The sequence below is a fragment of the Chiloscyllium plagiosum genome, unplaced genomic scaffold (genome assembly GCF_037043375.1).
Source record: "Chiloscyllium plagiosum isolate Xiang-an unplaced genomic scaffold, Cpla_swu_hap1 HiC_scaffold_22, whole genome shotgun sequence".
NCBI lineage: Eukaryota > Metazoa > Chordata > Chondrichthyes > Orectolobiformes > Hemiscylliidae > Chiloscyllium > Chiloscyllium plagiosum.
This window is the reverse complement of record NW_028270160.1, coordinates 30,154,360-30,171,317: the sequence shown is the minus strand read 5'-3', so window position 1 is coordinate 30,171,317 and position 16,958 is coordinate 30,154,360. Positions and strand designations below refer to the sequence as shown.

At 43.8% G+C, this 16,958-nt stretch overlaps 1 protein-coding gene across 2 annotated transcripts in view; it reads right to left on the bottom strand.

Annotated features, from left to right (window-relative positions):
• htra1b (HtrA serine peptidase 1b) overlaps positions 1 to 16,958 on the bottom strand; it is a 59,542-nt gene that overhangs the window by 24,872 nt on the left and 17,712 nt on the right. For both annotated transcript variants that reach the window (XM_087998923.1, XM_087998922.1), the window contains 2 exons: positions 13,150 to 13,249; positions 11,134 to 11,338 (listed from right to left, as the gene is read on the bottom strand). In XM_087998923.1, coding sequence (XP_087855049.1) covers positions 11,134 to 11,338; positions 13,150 to 13,249 — 305 coding nt within the window. The remainder of the gene's footprint in view (positions 1 to 11,133; positions 11,339 to 13,149; positions 13,250 to 16,958) is intronic.

Below are 16,958 nucleotides of genomic sequence, written 5' to 3'. Positions count from 1 at the left end.
AGATCAGATTCCTGTCACATGCAGCCATATGTGAGTGTAGCAAAACTCTTCCTGAGTTTGAGGGTAACTGAGCACAACTCTGAAAATGTGAATTTAAATAATTGACTCGCTCAGGCGTAGCTTTATAATGAAATATAATCAAAAGTAATACTAACAGTGATGACGATACTATTTGTATCACATGCCAGTAATAAAGATATTTATGCATCTAATGCATCATGAATCAAATGCAGTTGTATGGTTACGTGCATAATTTAATACAGGCAATGAGTACATCTCCCACCTCCAGGTCCTTTGAGGAAAGCCTGCTTCCTAGGCTGCCTATCATGCACTGACATGGACTGTAGTGGATCTTACCCAAGATGTGGGACTTGGGAGCACAAAACCCAGTTCTCTGGGAGCTTCCAGCCAATCAGTCGCTTGGCTGCTCTGCATTGCAGGCAGTGTCTCCAGGGGGAGCAGTGGCTCTGCCAGCATTGTAGCCACAGAAAAGACTCACATCATATTATGTACTGGGTGCTTTGAAGACACATCATTGTCGAGGCAGATCCTCAACAAACCACCCCCTTTCTAATAGCAGGTCTCTCAAATCAAGCACAGCAAGGAAACTCACACTCGCCAGAAGTCCACAAACAAACAACACAGTTTGCTTTTTGGGTTTCCACATGGTGTCTGCTGCTTATTGAAGATCTGCAGTGGCGAGGGGAGGTCTTTGGTTGGGTATTAGTTGCCCACTCAAAGACTTCAATTAGTAACAAGATGCCCCCAAGTCTTCCCATGGCACACTTAGATCAGGCAGAGCATGAAACCAGTGATGGACCTGCACATCAATTAAACCATTGAACAATTAAAATGCTCCATGCTCATAAATGCACCTTGGGGGGGTGGCACGGTGTCTCAGTGGTTAGCACTGCTACCAGCCTCGGGTGACCATCTGTGTAGAGTTTGCACGTTCTCTCGGTGTCTGTGTGGGTTTCCTCCCACAGTCCAAAGATGTGCTTTGTGAAGGTACTGGGGTGGACAAAGTTGAAAATCATACAACACTGGGTTATAGTCCATGAGGTTAAATTTGGAAACACTAGCTGTTGGAGCGCTGCTCCTTCATCAGATAACTGTGGAGCAGGATCATAAGACAGAATTTATATCTTACAGGAGTCGAGTGCTGGTCATAAACCAGCTGGTGGCCGCCATTCTATGGTACTGGCTGGTCACTTTGGTCCCTCCTCCTGGCTTTGTCGCTGACATCCAGAGAACGTTGGTCGACTTCTTCTGGGACAAAAAGATGCACTGGGTCACTGCGCAGGTTCTGAGTCTCCCTATTGAGGAGGGCGGTCAGTCGCTGGTGTGCGTCCGCACCCAGGTCGCGACATTCCATCTTCAGACCTTGCAGCGATACCTTTACGTCGAGCCTCCTCCTAGGTGGTGCACCCTGGCAACATATTTTTTCCGCCAGGTGTGTAATCTCAACTACGACACGCAGCTCCTGTTCGTCGACCGTGATGGTTTGGAGGTCGCCCTCAAGACGCTGCCTGTCGTTTACCAGGACCTGATCACTGTCTGGAACATGGTCGAATAGCATCGTGCCTGCCCTCTGGCAGGAGTAGTGGCTGTCATCAGGGAGCCATTGCTCAGGCATCGGCACCTCCGTACTCGCGGGTTCGAGTGGCTGTCGGAGGGGAGGGCCATGGCGGCGAGGGTGACCAGGGTCAGGGACGTGCTGGGTGCCGGGGGCCTGGGCTGGATGCTGCCGCAGGACATAGCGAGCAGGGCAGCGGTAGATGCCCAGTACGTGGGCACCGCCATCAGACGCCTTAAAACAGCGGTGCTCGGAGCCGACGTAGTGCACCAGTTGGAGGTTGCTCAGGTGGGCGGTGGGATCCCGTCTGCGCTCACCCCAGCCCGGACGGAATTTCACATTGGCCCCAAGGTTCCATAATTCCCGCGGGAGCCTGTGCCCCACAACCTGAGCCGCCTCTGGAATTTTAGTTTTGTCCCTTTTAAGGACGTAAAAAGGTGGGCCATGTATCGACTGCTGCTGCACGCCGTCCACCTCTTCTCCCTCATCCACCGTCCGGACACGCCTTGGCGTGCCCATTCGCCACCGGGCAGTGGGGATCCCCAGTGGAGGGCTCCCTATGCGGGAGTCCTCCCCCTTTCTCTCGGGGATCTGGGGTGGAGGGTGTTGCACACAGCAGTCCCCTGCAACCACAGGTTGCGGTGGTTCACGGAATCCCAGCCCAATTGCTTGTTCTGTGGCGCTGTGAAGTCCGTGGACCATGTATATATTGGGTGTGGGCATTTGCATTCCCTTTAGGATTTTCTTAAAAACCTCCTCCTCTGCTTTTGGTTGCACTTCAGTCCCACGCTCCTGATCTTCGGGCACCCGGTACGGAGGAGGGGGGTGGGTCTGAAGACCTCCTAGTGGGTCTGCTCCTGGGCCTGGCCAAACTGGTCCGGGCAGCGGGCCGCGGAGGAGGTCGTTAGGGCCGACTGCCTGCCCCTCTTCCGCGGTTACGTTAGAGCCCGGGTGTCCTTGGAGAAGGAGCACGCGGTCTCCACCAACACCCTGGAGTTGTTCAGGGAGGGGTGGGCGCCGCAGGGAGTGGAGTGCATTATTTCCCCCTCCAACTCTATTTTGATTTAATCCCTGCCCTCCCCTTCACTGTTTGATCACACAGCATTGCCTTTTAAAAAAAAATGCACCTGGTGGGGGTGGGGGTGGGGAAGGCATTAGAACAACTTAAATATCCATTATTTTCAGCCATCAGAATGACAGCTCTACCGTGTAGCATTTACATAGTGTCCCAGCCTGTACTGCAACTACTGCTGTGAAATATTATGACTGTTGATTGTAAAAATAGTTCACAGAATCCCTACAGTGTGGAAACAGGCACCTCGGCCCAACAAGTCCACACCAACCCTCCAATAAGTAACCTACCCAAACCCATTCCCCTAAACTATTATTCTATATTTACCTCTGACTAAATGCACCTAACCTACACATCCCTGAACACTGTGGGCAATTTAGTATGGCCAATTCAACAAACCTGCACATCTTTGAATTGTGGGAAGAAACCCTTGCAGACACGGGGAGAATGTGCAAATTCCACATGGACAGTCACCTGAGGCTGAATTCAAACCTGGGTCCCTAGTGCTGTGAGGCAACAGTGCTAACCACTGAGCCACCATGGTGTCCAGAAGTGAATTCAAAAAGTTCCAAAGTACCAATTTAAACAACTTAACAGACAAAACATAGAGCACTAAATATACAGTTTCTGCACCCAAATAAAAAAAAAAATCGACATTTATTGAAAATCAAATGCTGAGTGTAAATCTATGACTCCTGGAATAGAGAAGACTACTTTTGAATTCATATCCTACTTAAATTTCTCAGTCTCATACACAGAGACTCTATCGTGACAACATTGTCATTATTTAGCTGCTTAATGGCTGCAATTGCCTGGACCTGTCCTTGAACATGATCAGAGTATGGCATGCAAGAGGTTTGAGTCGGGCTTTGTGATTTCATGCAAAACAATTTGCTTAAAAGACATACATGATCAAACTTGTCTTATTTTGCAGAGTTTCTAGATAAATTTCTTGTAAATAAAATCAATGACAAATACGCTTTGCAATCTGTTGCAATTTAATAATGATTAAGGGAGAAGTAGGTGGACCCAAATTACTTTCTGATTTGGCGTTTACTGCATCCTGTCATTTTTCACAGCTAGTGACTTCCCCTGAAAGATAAGGCCTATTGCAAGGTTGTAGTGCTGATCATATTATCACCTTACACTTCAGGTCTGATTAATGCCATTGACTTGAAATATTGGTTTTCTCCCAACAGACGCCGTCAGTCTTGAGTGCTTCACAATGGGCTCAGTTTTTATTTCCTACCTTCAGTATTTTGCTATTACCTTTTGCTTATTGTAGGAGAGGACGGTCAGTTAGCTTAGGTGACTGGTTTGCACTGCAGCAACACCAACAGCGTGGGTTCAATTCCTGCACTGAGGTTACCATGAAGGTCCCACCTTCTCAACCCCATCTCACTAGAGGCCTGGTGACCCTGAGGTTAAACTCACCACTAGTCAGCTCTCTTTCGAATGAGAGTGCTGCCCTGTGGTCTTCTGGGACGACAATGACTTTACCTTTATTGGAGAAAATGGAGGAAATTGCTAATGCATATTTTTAATTGTAATAAATAATAACCCTAAATTAGCCCAGGCTATATTGAGAATAAAGTGTATTACATTATGTGATTACATTACACAAAAAAACTCACTGACCTTAAACAGTTATAATCTGTTAAGCATGTCATCAGTTTTTAATATGCACTTCTTCAATGATTAAAAACAATCTTCCAGTAAAGTTCCCAAATAATAATTGAGCTCCAACTTAATTCAGCTCTGAGCCTCTAACCTTCAGGTGGCTACTTAAGAATGAGAAGTGAAAGTTAACAAATGCATGCATCAAGTTAACATGCCCACGAACTAATAGGGACCTGTGGTAGTTATTTATATTTGTCATACTCCACCACCACCCCCCCACCCCACACCCCGAATGCATTACCAAAACCAGTGATTGAGACATTAAATTCAACAGGATCATAAAAATAAATTTTTATCAGATAAAAGTTGGTAACTGATTTACGGCAAAAGGCTGGGCTAACTGGGGGAAAAAAACAAGGTTAAAGAGATTACAATGATTAAGTTTTTCCAAAGCTGCATAGATGTCACAAAAAATCAGAAAATGCTACAGAGACCAGTTGGTCAAACAGTACTTGATTACAAAATGCAAATGATATGACCTTTGAAAGCATTCCTCTAACATCCCTCAGTTTTGAGACAAATAATATTTGAGGAGGAACAAGGAAAGAAGCACAATGTAGGAAGTGACATAGATTGACCTATAATAGGCTAAGATGGGGAATAGGAAATGTCAGAGAGATGATCAAAACTCCTTCCTAATAGGACTGCGGGTGTATCTACACCCAAAGTCCTGCACTGGTTTAAGAAGGAAGCTTATCACCATCTTCTTAAGGGCAATTAGAAATGGGGAATAAATGCCAGTCAGTCTGACAACATCTTACAAATGGGTTAAAAAAACTACAATAAGTACAATCAATCATGACACTGAAGAGTAAGAAGAGATCAAATGATTACAGAAGTGGTATGGGAAGCATTAAAAAATCTAAAAGTGTAGCAAGTTCAACCAATTTAGGGAGATTGTTGGGAGAAAGTAGGAGGTTAACATCAAGGTGCAGAAACATCAGCCAATGCAGCATTTCAACATGGGAGCAGAGATTCCTACTCAGTTAATCAGCTTGCTTACAATCCACAGCTGTTGGACAAATTAAAATGTAAAAGAATCTTAAAGTCTGTCAGAAAGACATTTCAAACATGATTTAAAATACAGCTTGGTAACAGATATAGAAAAACAGAAGGAGGGATGGGTCTCCACATCATTATGCAGAAATAATTACTCAACAAGTGCACACTTCTGAAAAAGTACAATTATGGGATTTCGAATGAAAGAACATCTGTTAGGTTACATCGCCAATAAACATATTGGAGGTGGGAAACAGCACCCTGTTTCAGCTCAATCTCTGTTCAATGACAAGTAGGAGTAGCCGAACAGTAGATGTTTTGGCCAGCCCCAAAATTTACTTCCACAGCTGTCAAGTACTTTTAGACTGGCTGTTGGTGCAACGCTGGATTCCGTCAAGCTCCAGATGTGCTGTTGATTTATTCTGCTGACAAGCAATTTCACTATGGTCTCAGTTACTTTTAACTTAAGGTCACCAAACAGAAGTTTAAAAAAAATCTATCCAATATTCTTATTTCATACTTAAGCATGAAGTAACACAGTGGTAACCAAGATGTGAGGATTATTCTTGTTCCTGAAAACAGAAAGCCAAATAATACAAAGCCAAATCTCAAATCCAATTTTGACTCATAAATAACCTATTTTAGAACTCTCACATTCTGCTCAAGCAAGCCATAAGCAGTCATTTCAAGGCGTCACATTTTCAAACAAATGTACATCACTAATGTTAATATTCTACAAAACGACAAATTAATGAATTTCTGATATTTAAATTCCTACTTTTAGTGCTGCCCTGAAAATTCATTTTGTACAACTTCAATCACCAGGAGATTGTTCATCATTCCTGTTACATAATAAATTTCCATTAATATTTGTAAACAAGATCATTTTAAAAATTTTAAACGAATTAGCTAGCAAATACATGTTTGAATTTCATCAACAAACCAACTATTTGGGACTTGCAAGAACCCATCAGTCTGTGTAGAAAACAGATTGTGGTTCTTCCAAGACAGCCAAGTCAGCAACCCAATTTTAGTGGACATGTTGCCTTTCCTTGTATATTAAAAGTATACATGATAAGAGGACTGAATAAAAAATGAAAAATTAAGTTGGACTTTATATAGTGTACTTTCACAGGAACGTTTATCTATACACCCAAGCAGAATTCTGGTCATCAAGATCTTTTCTCAGCAGAGAGCGGCGCGAGCTGGGCGGAAGTGAGGTTGGAGCGCAGAGCTGGTCGGGAAAGTAAGTGATTGATATTTGAGTGGGTGTGTTCTAAACCCAGGCCCTACATACAAAGCCAAATCTCAAATCCAATTTTGACTCATAAATAACCTATTTTAGAACTCTCACATTCTGCTCAAGTAGGGCCTCCCTCCCATCCTCCTCCTCTAACCTAACTTTAAAGTGAGGTTGGAGCGCAGAGCTGGTCGGGAAAGTAAGTGATTGATATTTGAGTGGGTGTGTTCTAAACCAAGGCCCTACATAGTAGGGCCTCCCTCCCATCCTCCTCCTCTAACCTAACTTTAAAGTTCACAGGTAAGCTACTCAGTGTTCTTGCTTTGGAGACGAAGTGTAGAGTAATGGCAGCGCAGGCAGTGGAATGTTCCTCCTGCTGGATGTTCGAGGTAGGGGTGACCACCGATACTCCTGCCGACTTCATCTGCAGGAAATGCAGTCAGATTCTGCTCCTCACAGAACGAGTTAGGGAACTGGAACTGGAGTTGGATGAACTAAGGATTATTCGAGAGGCTGAGAAGGTGATAGATAGAAGCTACAGGGACATAGTTACACCAGAGAACAGAGGTAGCTGGGTAACAGTTAGAGGTGGGAAGGGGAGGAAGCAGGCAGTGCAGAGATCCCCTGTAGTCATTCCCCTAAACAATAGGTATACCGCTTTGGATACTGGTGGGGGGGACAGCTAGCAGGGGTAAGCTGCAGTGACCGGGTCTGTGGCGTGACGTCTAGCTCTGAGACTCAGAAGGGAAAGGGGGAGAGGAGGAGAGCGCTAATTATAGGAGACTCTCTAGTTAGAGGGACGGACAGGCGATTCTGTGGACATGGGCGAGAGTCTCAGATGGTTTGTTGCCTCCTGGGTGCCACGGTCCGAGACGTGTCGGACTGTGTCTTCAGAATCCTTAAGGGGGAGGGTGTGCAGCCAGAAGTCGTGGTGCACGTTGGCACCAACGACATAGGTAGGAAGAGAGGTGGGGAGGTCATTCAAGAGCTCAGGGAGTTAGGCTGAAAGCTGAAAGCTAGGACAGACAGAGTCGTCATCTCTGGGTTGTTGCCGGTGCCACGTGACAGTGAGGCAAGGAATAGGGAGAGAGTGCAGTTGAACACGTGGCTGCAAGGATGGTGTAGGAGGGAGGGCTTCAGGTATTTGGACAATTGAACTGCATTCTGGGGAAGGTGGGACCTGTACAAGCAGGACGGGTTGCACCTGAACCAGAAGGGCACCAATATCCTGGGGGGTAGGTTTGCTAGCTATCTTCGGGGGGGTTTAAACTAATTTGGCAGGGGGATGGGATCCAGACTTGTAGTCCAGCAAGTAGGCTAGCTGTTTGTCAGGATGTCCAAGAATGTAGGGAGGCTGTGGAGAAGGTAGCAGTGACAGGGAATACTTGCGGACACAGAGATGGATTCAAGTGCGTATACTTCAACGCAAGGAGTATCAGAAATAAGGTCGGTGAACTTAAGGCGTGGATAGGTACCTGGGACTACGATGTTGTGGCCATCATGGAAACATGGATAGAAGAGGGACAGGAATGGTTGTTGGAGGTTCCTGGTTACAGATGTTTCAGTAAGATTAGGGAGGGTGGTAAAAAAGGAGGGGGGGGTGGCGTTGCTAATTAGAAATGGTATAACAGCTGCAGAAAGGCAGTTCGAGGGGGATCTGCCTTTAGAGGTAGTATGGGCTGAAGTCAGAAATAGGAAAGGTGCAGTCACCTTTCCTAGCAGCAGAGATGTGGAGAAACAGATTGGGAAACAGATTTTGGAAAGGTGCAGAATCCACAGGGTAGTAGTCATGGGCGATTTCAACTTCCCAAATATTGATTGGAAGCTCTTTAGATCAAGTAGATTGGATGGGGCGGTGTTTGTGCAGTGTGTCCAGGAAGCTTTTCTAACACAGTGTGTAGATTGCCCGACCAGAGGGGAGGCCATTTTGGATTTGGTACTCGGTAATGAACCGGGACAAGTGATGGTGACCACAATTCTGTGACTTTCACCTTGGTTATGGAGAGAGATAGGTGCATGCAACAGAGTAGGTTTTACAATTGGGGGAAGGGTAATTACGATGCTGTAAGACAGGATCTGAGGAGCATAAGTTGGGAGCATAGGCTATTGGGGAAGGATGTTGTGGAAATGTGGAACTTTTTCAAGGAACATATACGACGTGTCCTTGATATGTATGTACCGGTCAGACAGGAAAGAAATGGTCGTGTGAGGGAACCTTGGTTGACGAGGGAGGTTGAATGTCTTGTAAAGAGGAAGAAGGAGGCTTACATAAGGTTGAGGAAACAGGGTTCAGACAGAGCAGTGGAGGGATACAGGATAGCCAGAAGGGACCTGAAGAAAGGGATTAGGAGAGCCAAGAGAGGGCATGAAAAATCTTTGGCGGATAGGATCAAGGATAACCCCAAGGCATTTTATGCGTATGTGAGAAACATGAGAATGACAAGAACGAGGGTAGGTCCAATCAAGGACAGTAGTGGGAGACTGTGTATTGAGTCGGAAGAGATAGGAGAGGTCTTGAATGAGTACTTTTCTTCAGTATTTACGAATGAGAGGGACCGTATTGTTGAAGAGGGGAGTGTGAAACGGACTGGTAAGCTAGAGGAGATACATGTTAGGAAGGAAGATGTGTTGGACATTTTGAACAACTTGAGGATAGACAAGTCCCCCGGGCCTGATGGGATATATCCTAGGATTATGTGGGAAACAAGAGAGGAAATTGCAGTACCGTTGGCAATGATCTTTTCATCTTCACTGTCAACGGGGGTGGTACCAGGTGACTGGAGTGTGGCGAATGTTGTGCCCCTGTTTAAAAAAGGGAATAGGGATAACCCCGGGAATTACAGGCCAGTTAGTCTTACTTCGGTGGTAGGTAAAGTAATGGAAAGGGTACTGAGGGATAGGATTTATGAGTATCTGGAAAGGCACTGCTTGATTAGGGACAGCCAGCACGGATTTGTGAAGGGTCGGTCTTGCCTTACAAGTCTGATTGAATTCTTTGAGGAGGTGACCAAGCATGTGGATGATGGTAGAGCAGTGGATGTAGTATACGTGGATTTTAGTAAGGCATTTGATAAGGTTCCCCATGGTAGGCTTATGCGGAAAGTCAGGAGGCATGGGATAGAGGGAAATTTGGCCAAGTGGATAGAAAACTGGCTAACCGGTCGAAGTCAGAGAGTGGTGGTAGATGGTAAATATTCAGCCTGGAGCCCAGTTACAAGTGGAGTTCCGCAGCGATCAGTTCTGGGTCCTCTGCTGTTCGTAATTTTTATTAATGACTTGGATGAGGGAGTCGAAGGGTGCGTCAGTAAATTTGCAGATGATACGAAGATTGGTGGAGTTGTGGATAGTGAGGAGGGCTCTTGTCGGCTGCAAAGGATATGATGCAGAGCTGGGCTGAGGAGTGGCAGATGGAGTTCAACCCTGCCAAGTGTGAGGTTGTCCACTTTGGAAAGACAAATAAGAATGCGGAATACAGGGTTAACGGTAGGGTTCTTAGTGTGGTGGAGGAACAGAGGGATCTTGGGGTCTATGTTCATAGGTCTTTGAAAGTTGCCACTCAGGTGGATAGAGCTTGTAAGAAGGCCTATGGTGTATTAGCGTTCATTAGCAGAGGGATTGAATTCAAGAGTCGTGAAGTGATGTTGCAACTGTACAGGACTTTGGTTAGGCCACATTTGGAGTAGTGTGTGCAGTTCTGGTCGCCTCACTTCAGGCAAGATGTGGAAGCTTTGGAGAGGGTGCAGAGAAGATTTACCAGGATGTTGCCTGGAATGGAGAATAGGTCGTACGAGGATAGGTTGAGAGTGCTAGGCCTTTTCTCATTGGAACGGCGAAGAATGAGGGGTGACTTGATAGAGGTGTATAAGATGATCAGGGGAATAGACAGAGTAGACAGTCAGAAACTTTTTCCCTGGGTACAACAGAGTGTTACAAGGGGACATAAATTTAAGGTGAAGGGTGGAAGGTATAGGGGAGATGTCAGGGGTGGGTTCTTTACCCAGAGAGTGGTGGGGGCATGGAATGCGCTGCCTGTGGGAGTGGTAGAGTCAGAATCTTTGGTGACCTTTAAGCGGCAATTGGATAGGTACGTGGATGGGTGCTTAAGCTCGGACAAATGTTTGGCACAAGATCGTGGGCAGAAGGGCCTGTTCTGTGCTGTATTGTTCTATGTTCGATGTTCTAAGATCAAATTGCAAATTTACAAAATACTGTATCCACAAAATGTTGAAACACCAATTTTATTATTTCCCAATAAAGAGATCAAGTCAATTAGGCACAATTGAGTCAGCTGGTTGAATCATTAAATTATTTTGAAAATTGTGCAATTACTTTAAGCCATTTCCAATCAAAGCAATTCGGAGAGATTTCATTGTTCAAGGTGTTATCCTGAATAAGTTATTAAATTTAGCTACCATCTGAATTGCAATGATTCAGGTGCATATTAAGGATCCTATGATATTATTGGGATATGTTGCTGCCTTGGGTCACATTTCTCTAATAGCTAATAAATAATATTTATTATTACATAGTATGTTAACTAAGATGTCATAGAACAAAACATCTTACCGGAGGGTCTATTTTAATTAAAGCAAGATCTGCTTTTTCATCTATGTCCTTTATTTTGGCGTTGTATGTGGCTCCACTCTTTAGCTCCACTTTCACTCTATGCTTATTTGTAACCACATGTGCATTAGTCACGATCAATCCATCTTCAGAGACAATGAAGCCAGAGCCACTTGCAACAGACAGTTCACGGTTGGAATAAGTTGCCCTAAAATAAATGAATTAAACAGAACTCTATTAGAAGGGCTCTGTATCTTTTCTTTTACATGGACTGAAAACTTAGCCAAGTCTCTGCACACACCCATTGTCAGTAAACATACAGAACTGGAGAAAAGTGGTGTTAAACGTGACAGTCTCAACCTGGCAGTAGTGGCTAACATGCAACAACCAAACCTTGGTCACTGCAAGAGACTCTTCTTTTTCCAAGTGGTCTTCCTTGTCCTCACCAGACCATGCAGGTCCTGTAATTTCCTCTATTTAGAGGATGACGGCAGCAACCTTCAACATGACCAGCGGTTTATACGGCGTCGAGAAGTGGCATGCCCGTATAATATGGTAGATAGACAATGGTGTGGATTTCATCTGATTGCATGCACCACATCTGGTAGGTAGCAGTGCGAGATGTTTAAACTCAGCTTCAAGGTGCATGCTCACACTGTAAAGTCAGCGGCAGGGTAGAGCTTAAGCTTTAGCAACTCTACAATGGAAATCTTCAATGAGGAAGAATACTGCACTCAATCATGATTGTGATTTTTAACTTTGTGCACTCAATCATGAGTGTTTCAGACCTGGTCAGAAACACAATTTCTAACTCCAGAGCAGATAAAGGCAGTGTTGTGTGGTGATCTGTGGGAGTGGCTCCCAATCAGAGTTCAGTGGTGAATGGACAAAAACCAGAGGGTCCATGATATCTAAAATCCCTGGTGAGGTCAGGTAGAAACATTATAAATACCACAGTATTTCTTATTTAATTTGTGATCTGTATGGATGTGTGATGAAGTGAGACTATGGCAACCTGAAGTCAGAATTCACAAGGATCACAACTGTTGTCAAAATTGACACTGAGCGTTTGTCAGATTTATTACAGTCCAAAACAAAATTCTAGAAAAAGCCATTCAGATGATCAGTGAAGCTGAAGCCTGGAAACAATACAGAACAATTCTAAGAGGGGGAGATCAACTGTGACCCAGGCATCAGTCAAGTGATTCAACTCTCATGGTACAAAACAAACACAAACATGGGAAACAAGTACAGTGAATAGGTCAGACACCAGAGACAAAGTCTTTCTTGACAGTGTGAAGCAAAGAAACCTCATAGATACCACATTGTTCAAATAAAAAAAAGTTTCGTTAGTCAAACATCGAGGTCACAGTTACAGAAAAGCAACCAACACCTAGCCACACAAAGAAGTTAACAAGGTAGAATAGTCTCCAACAAAAGTAAAACCTAAAGTGTTACAAGTGGAAATAGATGATACAAATCTGGCAGCTTATCAAGCTGATATTTATGCCAATGGTCATCTCAAACTTTACATGGAGACACTCACCCTCATGCCCAATGTTATCACATAGTGAACTACAGTTAAGCTAACAACACTGCAAATACACAATCCAGGGAGAATTGCTCTGAAAATTAAAGCTGAAGCTAAGGACCTAATTTGAAAAGAAAAACCATAGATTTAAATAATTACAGAGGCTTTTTACAACACCACAAACACAATTTTTTTAAAAACACTTACCTCTCCACATAGCCAAGAAGATTCTCCATTTCTCAATGAAGTAAGTTGAGAAGAGTATGCAGTAATGACAAGAAAAGGCACCATTTCCCTTGTTACATCAACTGATTGCTGTTTGATCACACAGTTACTATATCTGAGCCAACATAACTAATCAAATTTATGTTGACCTTGCACAACTCAACAAGGTGGGGGCAAGAAAAGATTCTCTCTATGTCTACTCTCTATGTCAAACTGACTTACAAAGCAAGTGCATGAAGCAACTAAAAGAAGGGCCTACATACCTACGGAAAAGTTCAATGTGAACCACGGCAGGAGCAATTTTGTCCACCACATCAGCAATAAAGTTATATTTATGTCGAAGACTGTTTGGGTCATTTTGACCTGCAAGCAAAAATTTAAATAATAAAATTAGACAACACATAGCAACTTTTAATTCATTCAGCATCATATTTGGATGTTAATATGTCAGTGTCATTTCTCACTTACTGACAACAGGACTCCCAACATGACAATACCCATTTCTCCAAAGCAATTAAATGCAGCAGATTGGTGACATGTTCCACATACCTACCCACCTACCCATCACAACAGATTAAAGTAATATAAAACATTCTAAATTGCTTCATATACAAATAAAAGAAAATACAACCCCACACCATGAGGATATAGTTGGACAAATAACTAAATACTGGAGAAAGAAGTCAGTTTTAAGAAGTGTCCTAAAGGAGGAAATTGAGGTACAAAGGTGGACAGAAATGGGAAGGATGTCCAGAATTTTAGGCATTGGCAATTGAAGGTGCAATCCCTCAGTCATGGAGCATTTAAAATTGGGGATGCTCAAGAACACAGAATTGGAAGACAGCCAAAATTAGGGAGGGCCGAGAGGCTACAAGAGATTACAAAGATTGGGAGGGACAAGGCCAGGGAGGGATTTGAGAACCAAAACGAAAATGTTAAAATAAAGCAAAAGAAAGGAAGTAAAAAGTTGCATTAACCCTTTTTTGAAGCACTGGTTAGATTTCGGTTGGCATGATGACAGTTTGGGCACCACACTTGGTGAGGGTGCAGGAGGTATTCACTAGAATGGTACTGACAATGAGTAACTTCTGTTATGTTGAGAAACAAAAAAAAAAAGGATTGCTCTCCTTAGAGCACAGAAGGTTCAAAAGAGATTTAATATAGGTGTTTAACATGGAGTTCAGACTGACTGATTTAAGATAGTTGGCAAATAAAAGTAAGAGAATAAAGTTTTTATTGAATAATGTATGACTATCTGCAATGGCAGTCCAAGATTCAAACAGATTCAAGATTAATTTTGAACGAGAAATTGGATAAATATTAAAAAAAGGCAGAACATTTCAGGATTAGGAGAAAGCCGAAGAGCAAGATTAATTAGATGACTCTTTCAAAGAGCAGGTACAGGCAAAGCAGACTGAATGAATCATAAAGCAGGGAAGGAGATCAACGTCCACAAGTCTTCTTCAATTGTGCCACTACGTGATCAGAGGATAGACGAGTGTTACAAACACAAATTGCTGGAGAAATTTAGCAGGTCAAGCAGTATCTATAGAATAAGGAATACAGTTAACATTTTGAGTCTGGCAAAACATTTCATCAGAACTCAGCATTCAGAGTTTTGCATTTATTGTAGAAGGGTGTCAGTTGAATATCTCATCCAAAAAAAAAGGATCCTTCCCACAGTACATCACTCCCTCAGTAATGTGTAGTTCTGTTACCTTAAATCATATATGGAAGTCTCAGCAACAGGGATGCCGCAATGAATCAAATAATAACATCCCACCATCTGGGTGGACTTATAACCAACACATTAAAAGTTTACTATTAGTTGGTTAGTTGAATAAGAACATAGAGAAGTACTAACAATCATTTAATTCAAAATTGTAGAAATTAATTAATTAAATAGAGATGGTGATCATGCTGTAGCTGTATGATGTGGGAGCTGGTTGATCCCATTGTGAATGGCAGTGACCACATCTGCAACAAGTGTTGGTTGCTGGAAGAACTCCGGATCAGAATTGATGTGGAATCTGAGCTTCAAACACTGTGGCATATCCAGGAGGGGGAGAGCTACCTGGACGCTTTGTTTCAGGAGGCAGTCACACCCGGCAGATTAAGTAATTGAAATTCAATTGGTGATCAGGAACAACAGGGGGTGACTGTAAGTGAGGCAGGTAAGGGGATTCTGAGCTCAGGAGTGGAGAAGCCTCAGCCCTCGACCTTGTCCAACAGGTATGAGATTCCTGCTCCCTGTACGGATGAGGAAAAGGGCTGTGGACAGGATGAGCCAACTGACCACGGCATCATGGTGCAGAAGGCCATTCAAGAGGGGGGAGCAAAAAGACTAGTTGTTATAGAGGATTTTATAATTAGGGGGACAGATAGTATCCTTGGCGAGCCAGATTGGGAGTCCCGCATGGTGTGTTGCCTACCTGGTGCCAGGGTGCAGGAGATCTCCAAACAGCTTGAAAGAATATTGGAGCAGCAGCTGGAGGATCCAGTTGTTGTGGTCCACGCTGACACAAACAACATAGGCAAGGCTAGGAAGGAGGAGTATCAAGCACTGGGAAGGAAGGAAATTGAAGAATAGGTTCTCAAGGGTCTCAAAGATCCTCAATAGGTTTACTGCCCAGCCACGTGCTAATTGTCATAGGGAGAAGAAAATTAGGGAAGTAAACACGTTGGTAAGAGATTGGTGTGGAAAAGAGGGATTACATTTCATGGGACATTGGCATCAGTTTTGGAACTGGGGTGATCTGGATCCAGTGTTCTGGCAAAAAGGATAAATAGGGTGGTCACTAGGACTTTAAACTTGTGAGTGAGGGGAAAGGAAAAGGGAAAGCAACAGGGAGTATGGAGTCAAGTAGAAAGAAAAGCAGCATGTTAGCATGCGTGCAGGGTTTCAGTTCGAGGCAGACTAGGAATAAAGCAAAAAGGAAGGATAACTTAGGTAGAGGTGATGGAAATCATGAAGATAAGAAAATTAGCATTAAGGTGCTTTACCTGAATGCTCGATGCATTCAAAACAAAATAGATTAATTAACAGCACAAATTATCGTAAATGATTATGATGTGGTTGGCATCACAGAGACATGGTTGCAGGGGGTTCAGTACTGGCAGGTAAACATCCAAGGACTTGCAAACTTATTGAAAAAACTGGGAGGTGGGCAGAGGGGGGTGGGGTTGCCCTGGTAGTTCAGAATGAAATTAATTCTCTGGCATTAAATGATATAGAATCAGATGGTGGAGTTGAGGAACCATAAAGGCAAAAAAACCATAATGGGAGTTATGTACAGACCATAAGACCATAAGACATAGGAGTGGAAGTAAGGCCATTCGGCCCATCGAGTCCACTCCGCCATTGAATCATGGCTGATGCGCATTTCAGCTCCACTTACCAGCGTTCTCCCCGTAGCCCTTAATTCCTCTAGACAACAAGAATCTATCAATCTCGGCCTTGAAGACATTTAGCGTCCCGGCAGTGGTCAGAACCAGGGGTGCAAGGTGTACTGGGAAATAGATAGGACATGTCAGAAAGGCAAGGTCACGGAGATCGTGGGGGACTTCAATATGAAAATGGACTGGGTGAATTATGTTACCGGTGGAGCCAAAGAAAGGGAATTCATGGAATGCTTACAGGATGGCTTTTTGAAACAGCGGGTGATGAAACCCACAAGAGAGCAGGCTATTCTGGACTTAGTGCTATGTAACATGCCAGACTTTACGAAAGATCTTAAAGTTAGGGAACGCTTAGGAGGCAGTGATCATAATATGGTAAAGTTCAGTCTGCAGTTCAAAAGAGAGAAGGCAAAATCGGATGTAATGGTGTTACAGTTAAATAAAGGTATTTACAGGGGCATGAGAGAGGAACAGACGAAAATTGACTGGAAGCAGAGCCTAGTGGGGAAGACAGTCGAGCAACAATGACAGGAGTTTCTGGGTGTAGTTGAGGACACAGTACAGAGGTTCATCCCAAAGAAAAGAAAGATTACCTGTGGGAGGGGTGGAAATTCGACAACCATGGCTGATGAAGGAACTCAGGAAATGTATCACAGAAAAAGAGAGCACCTAT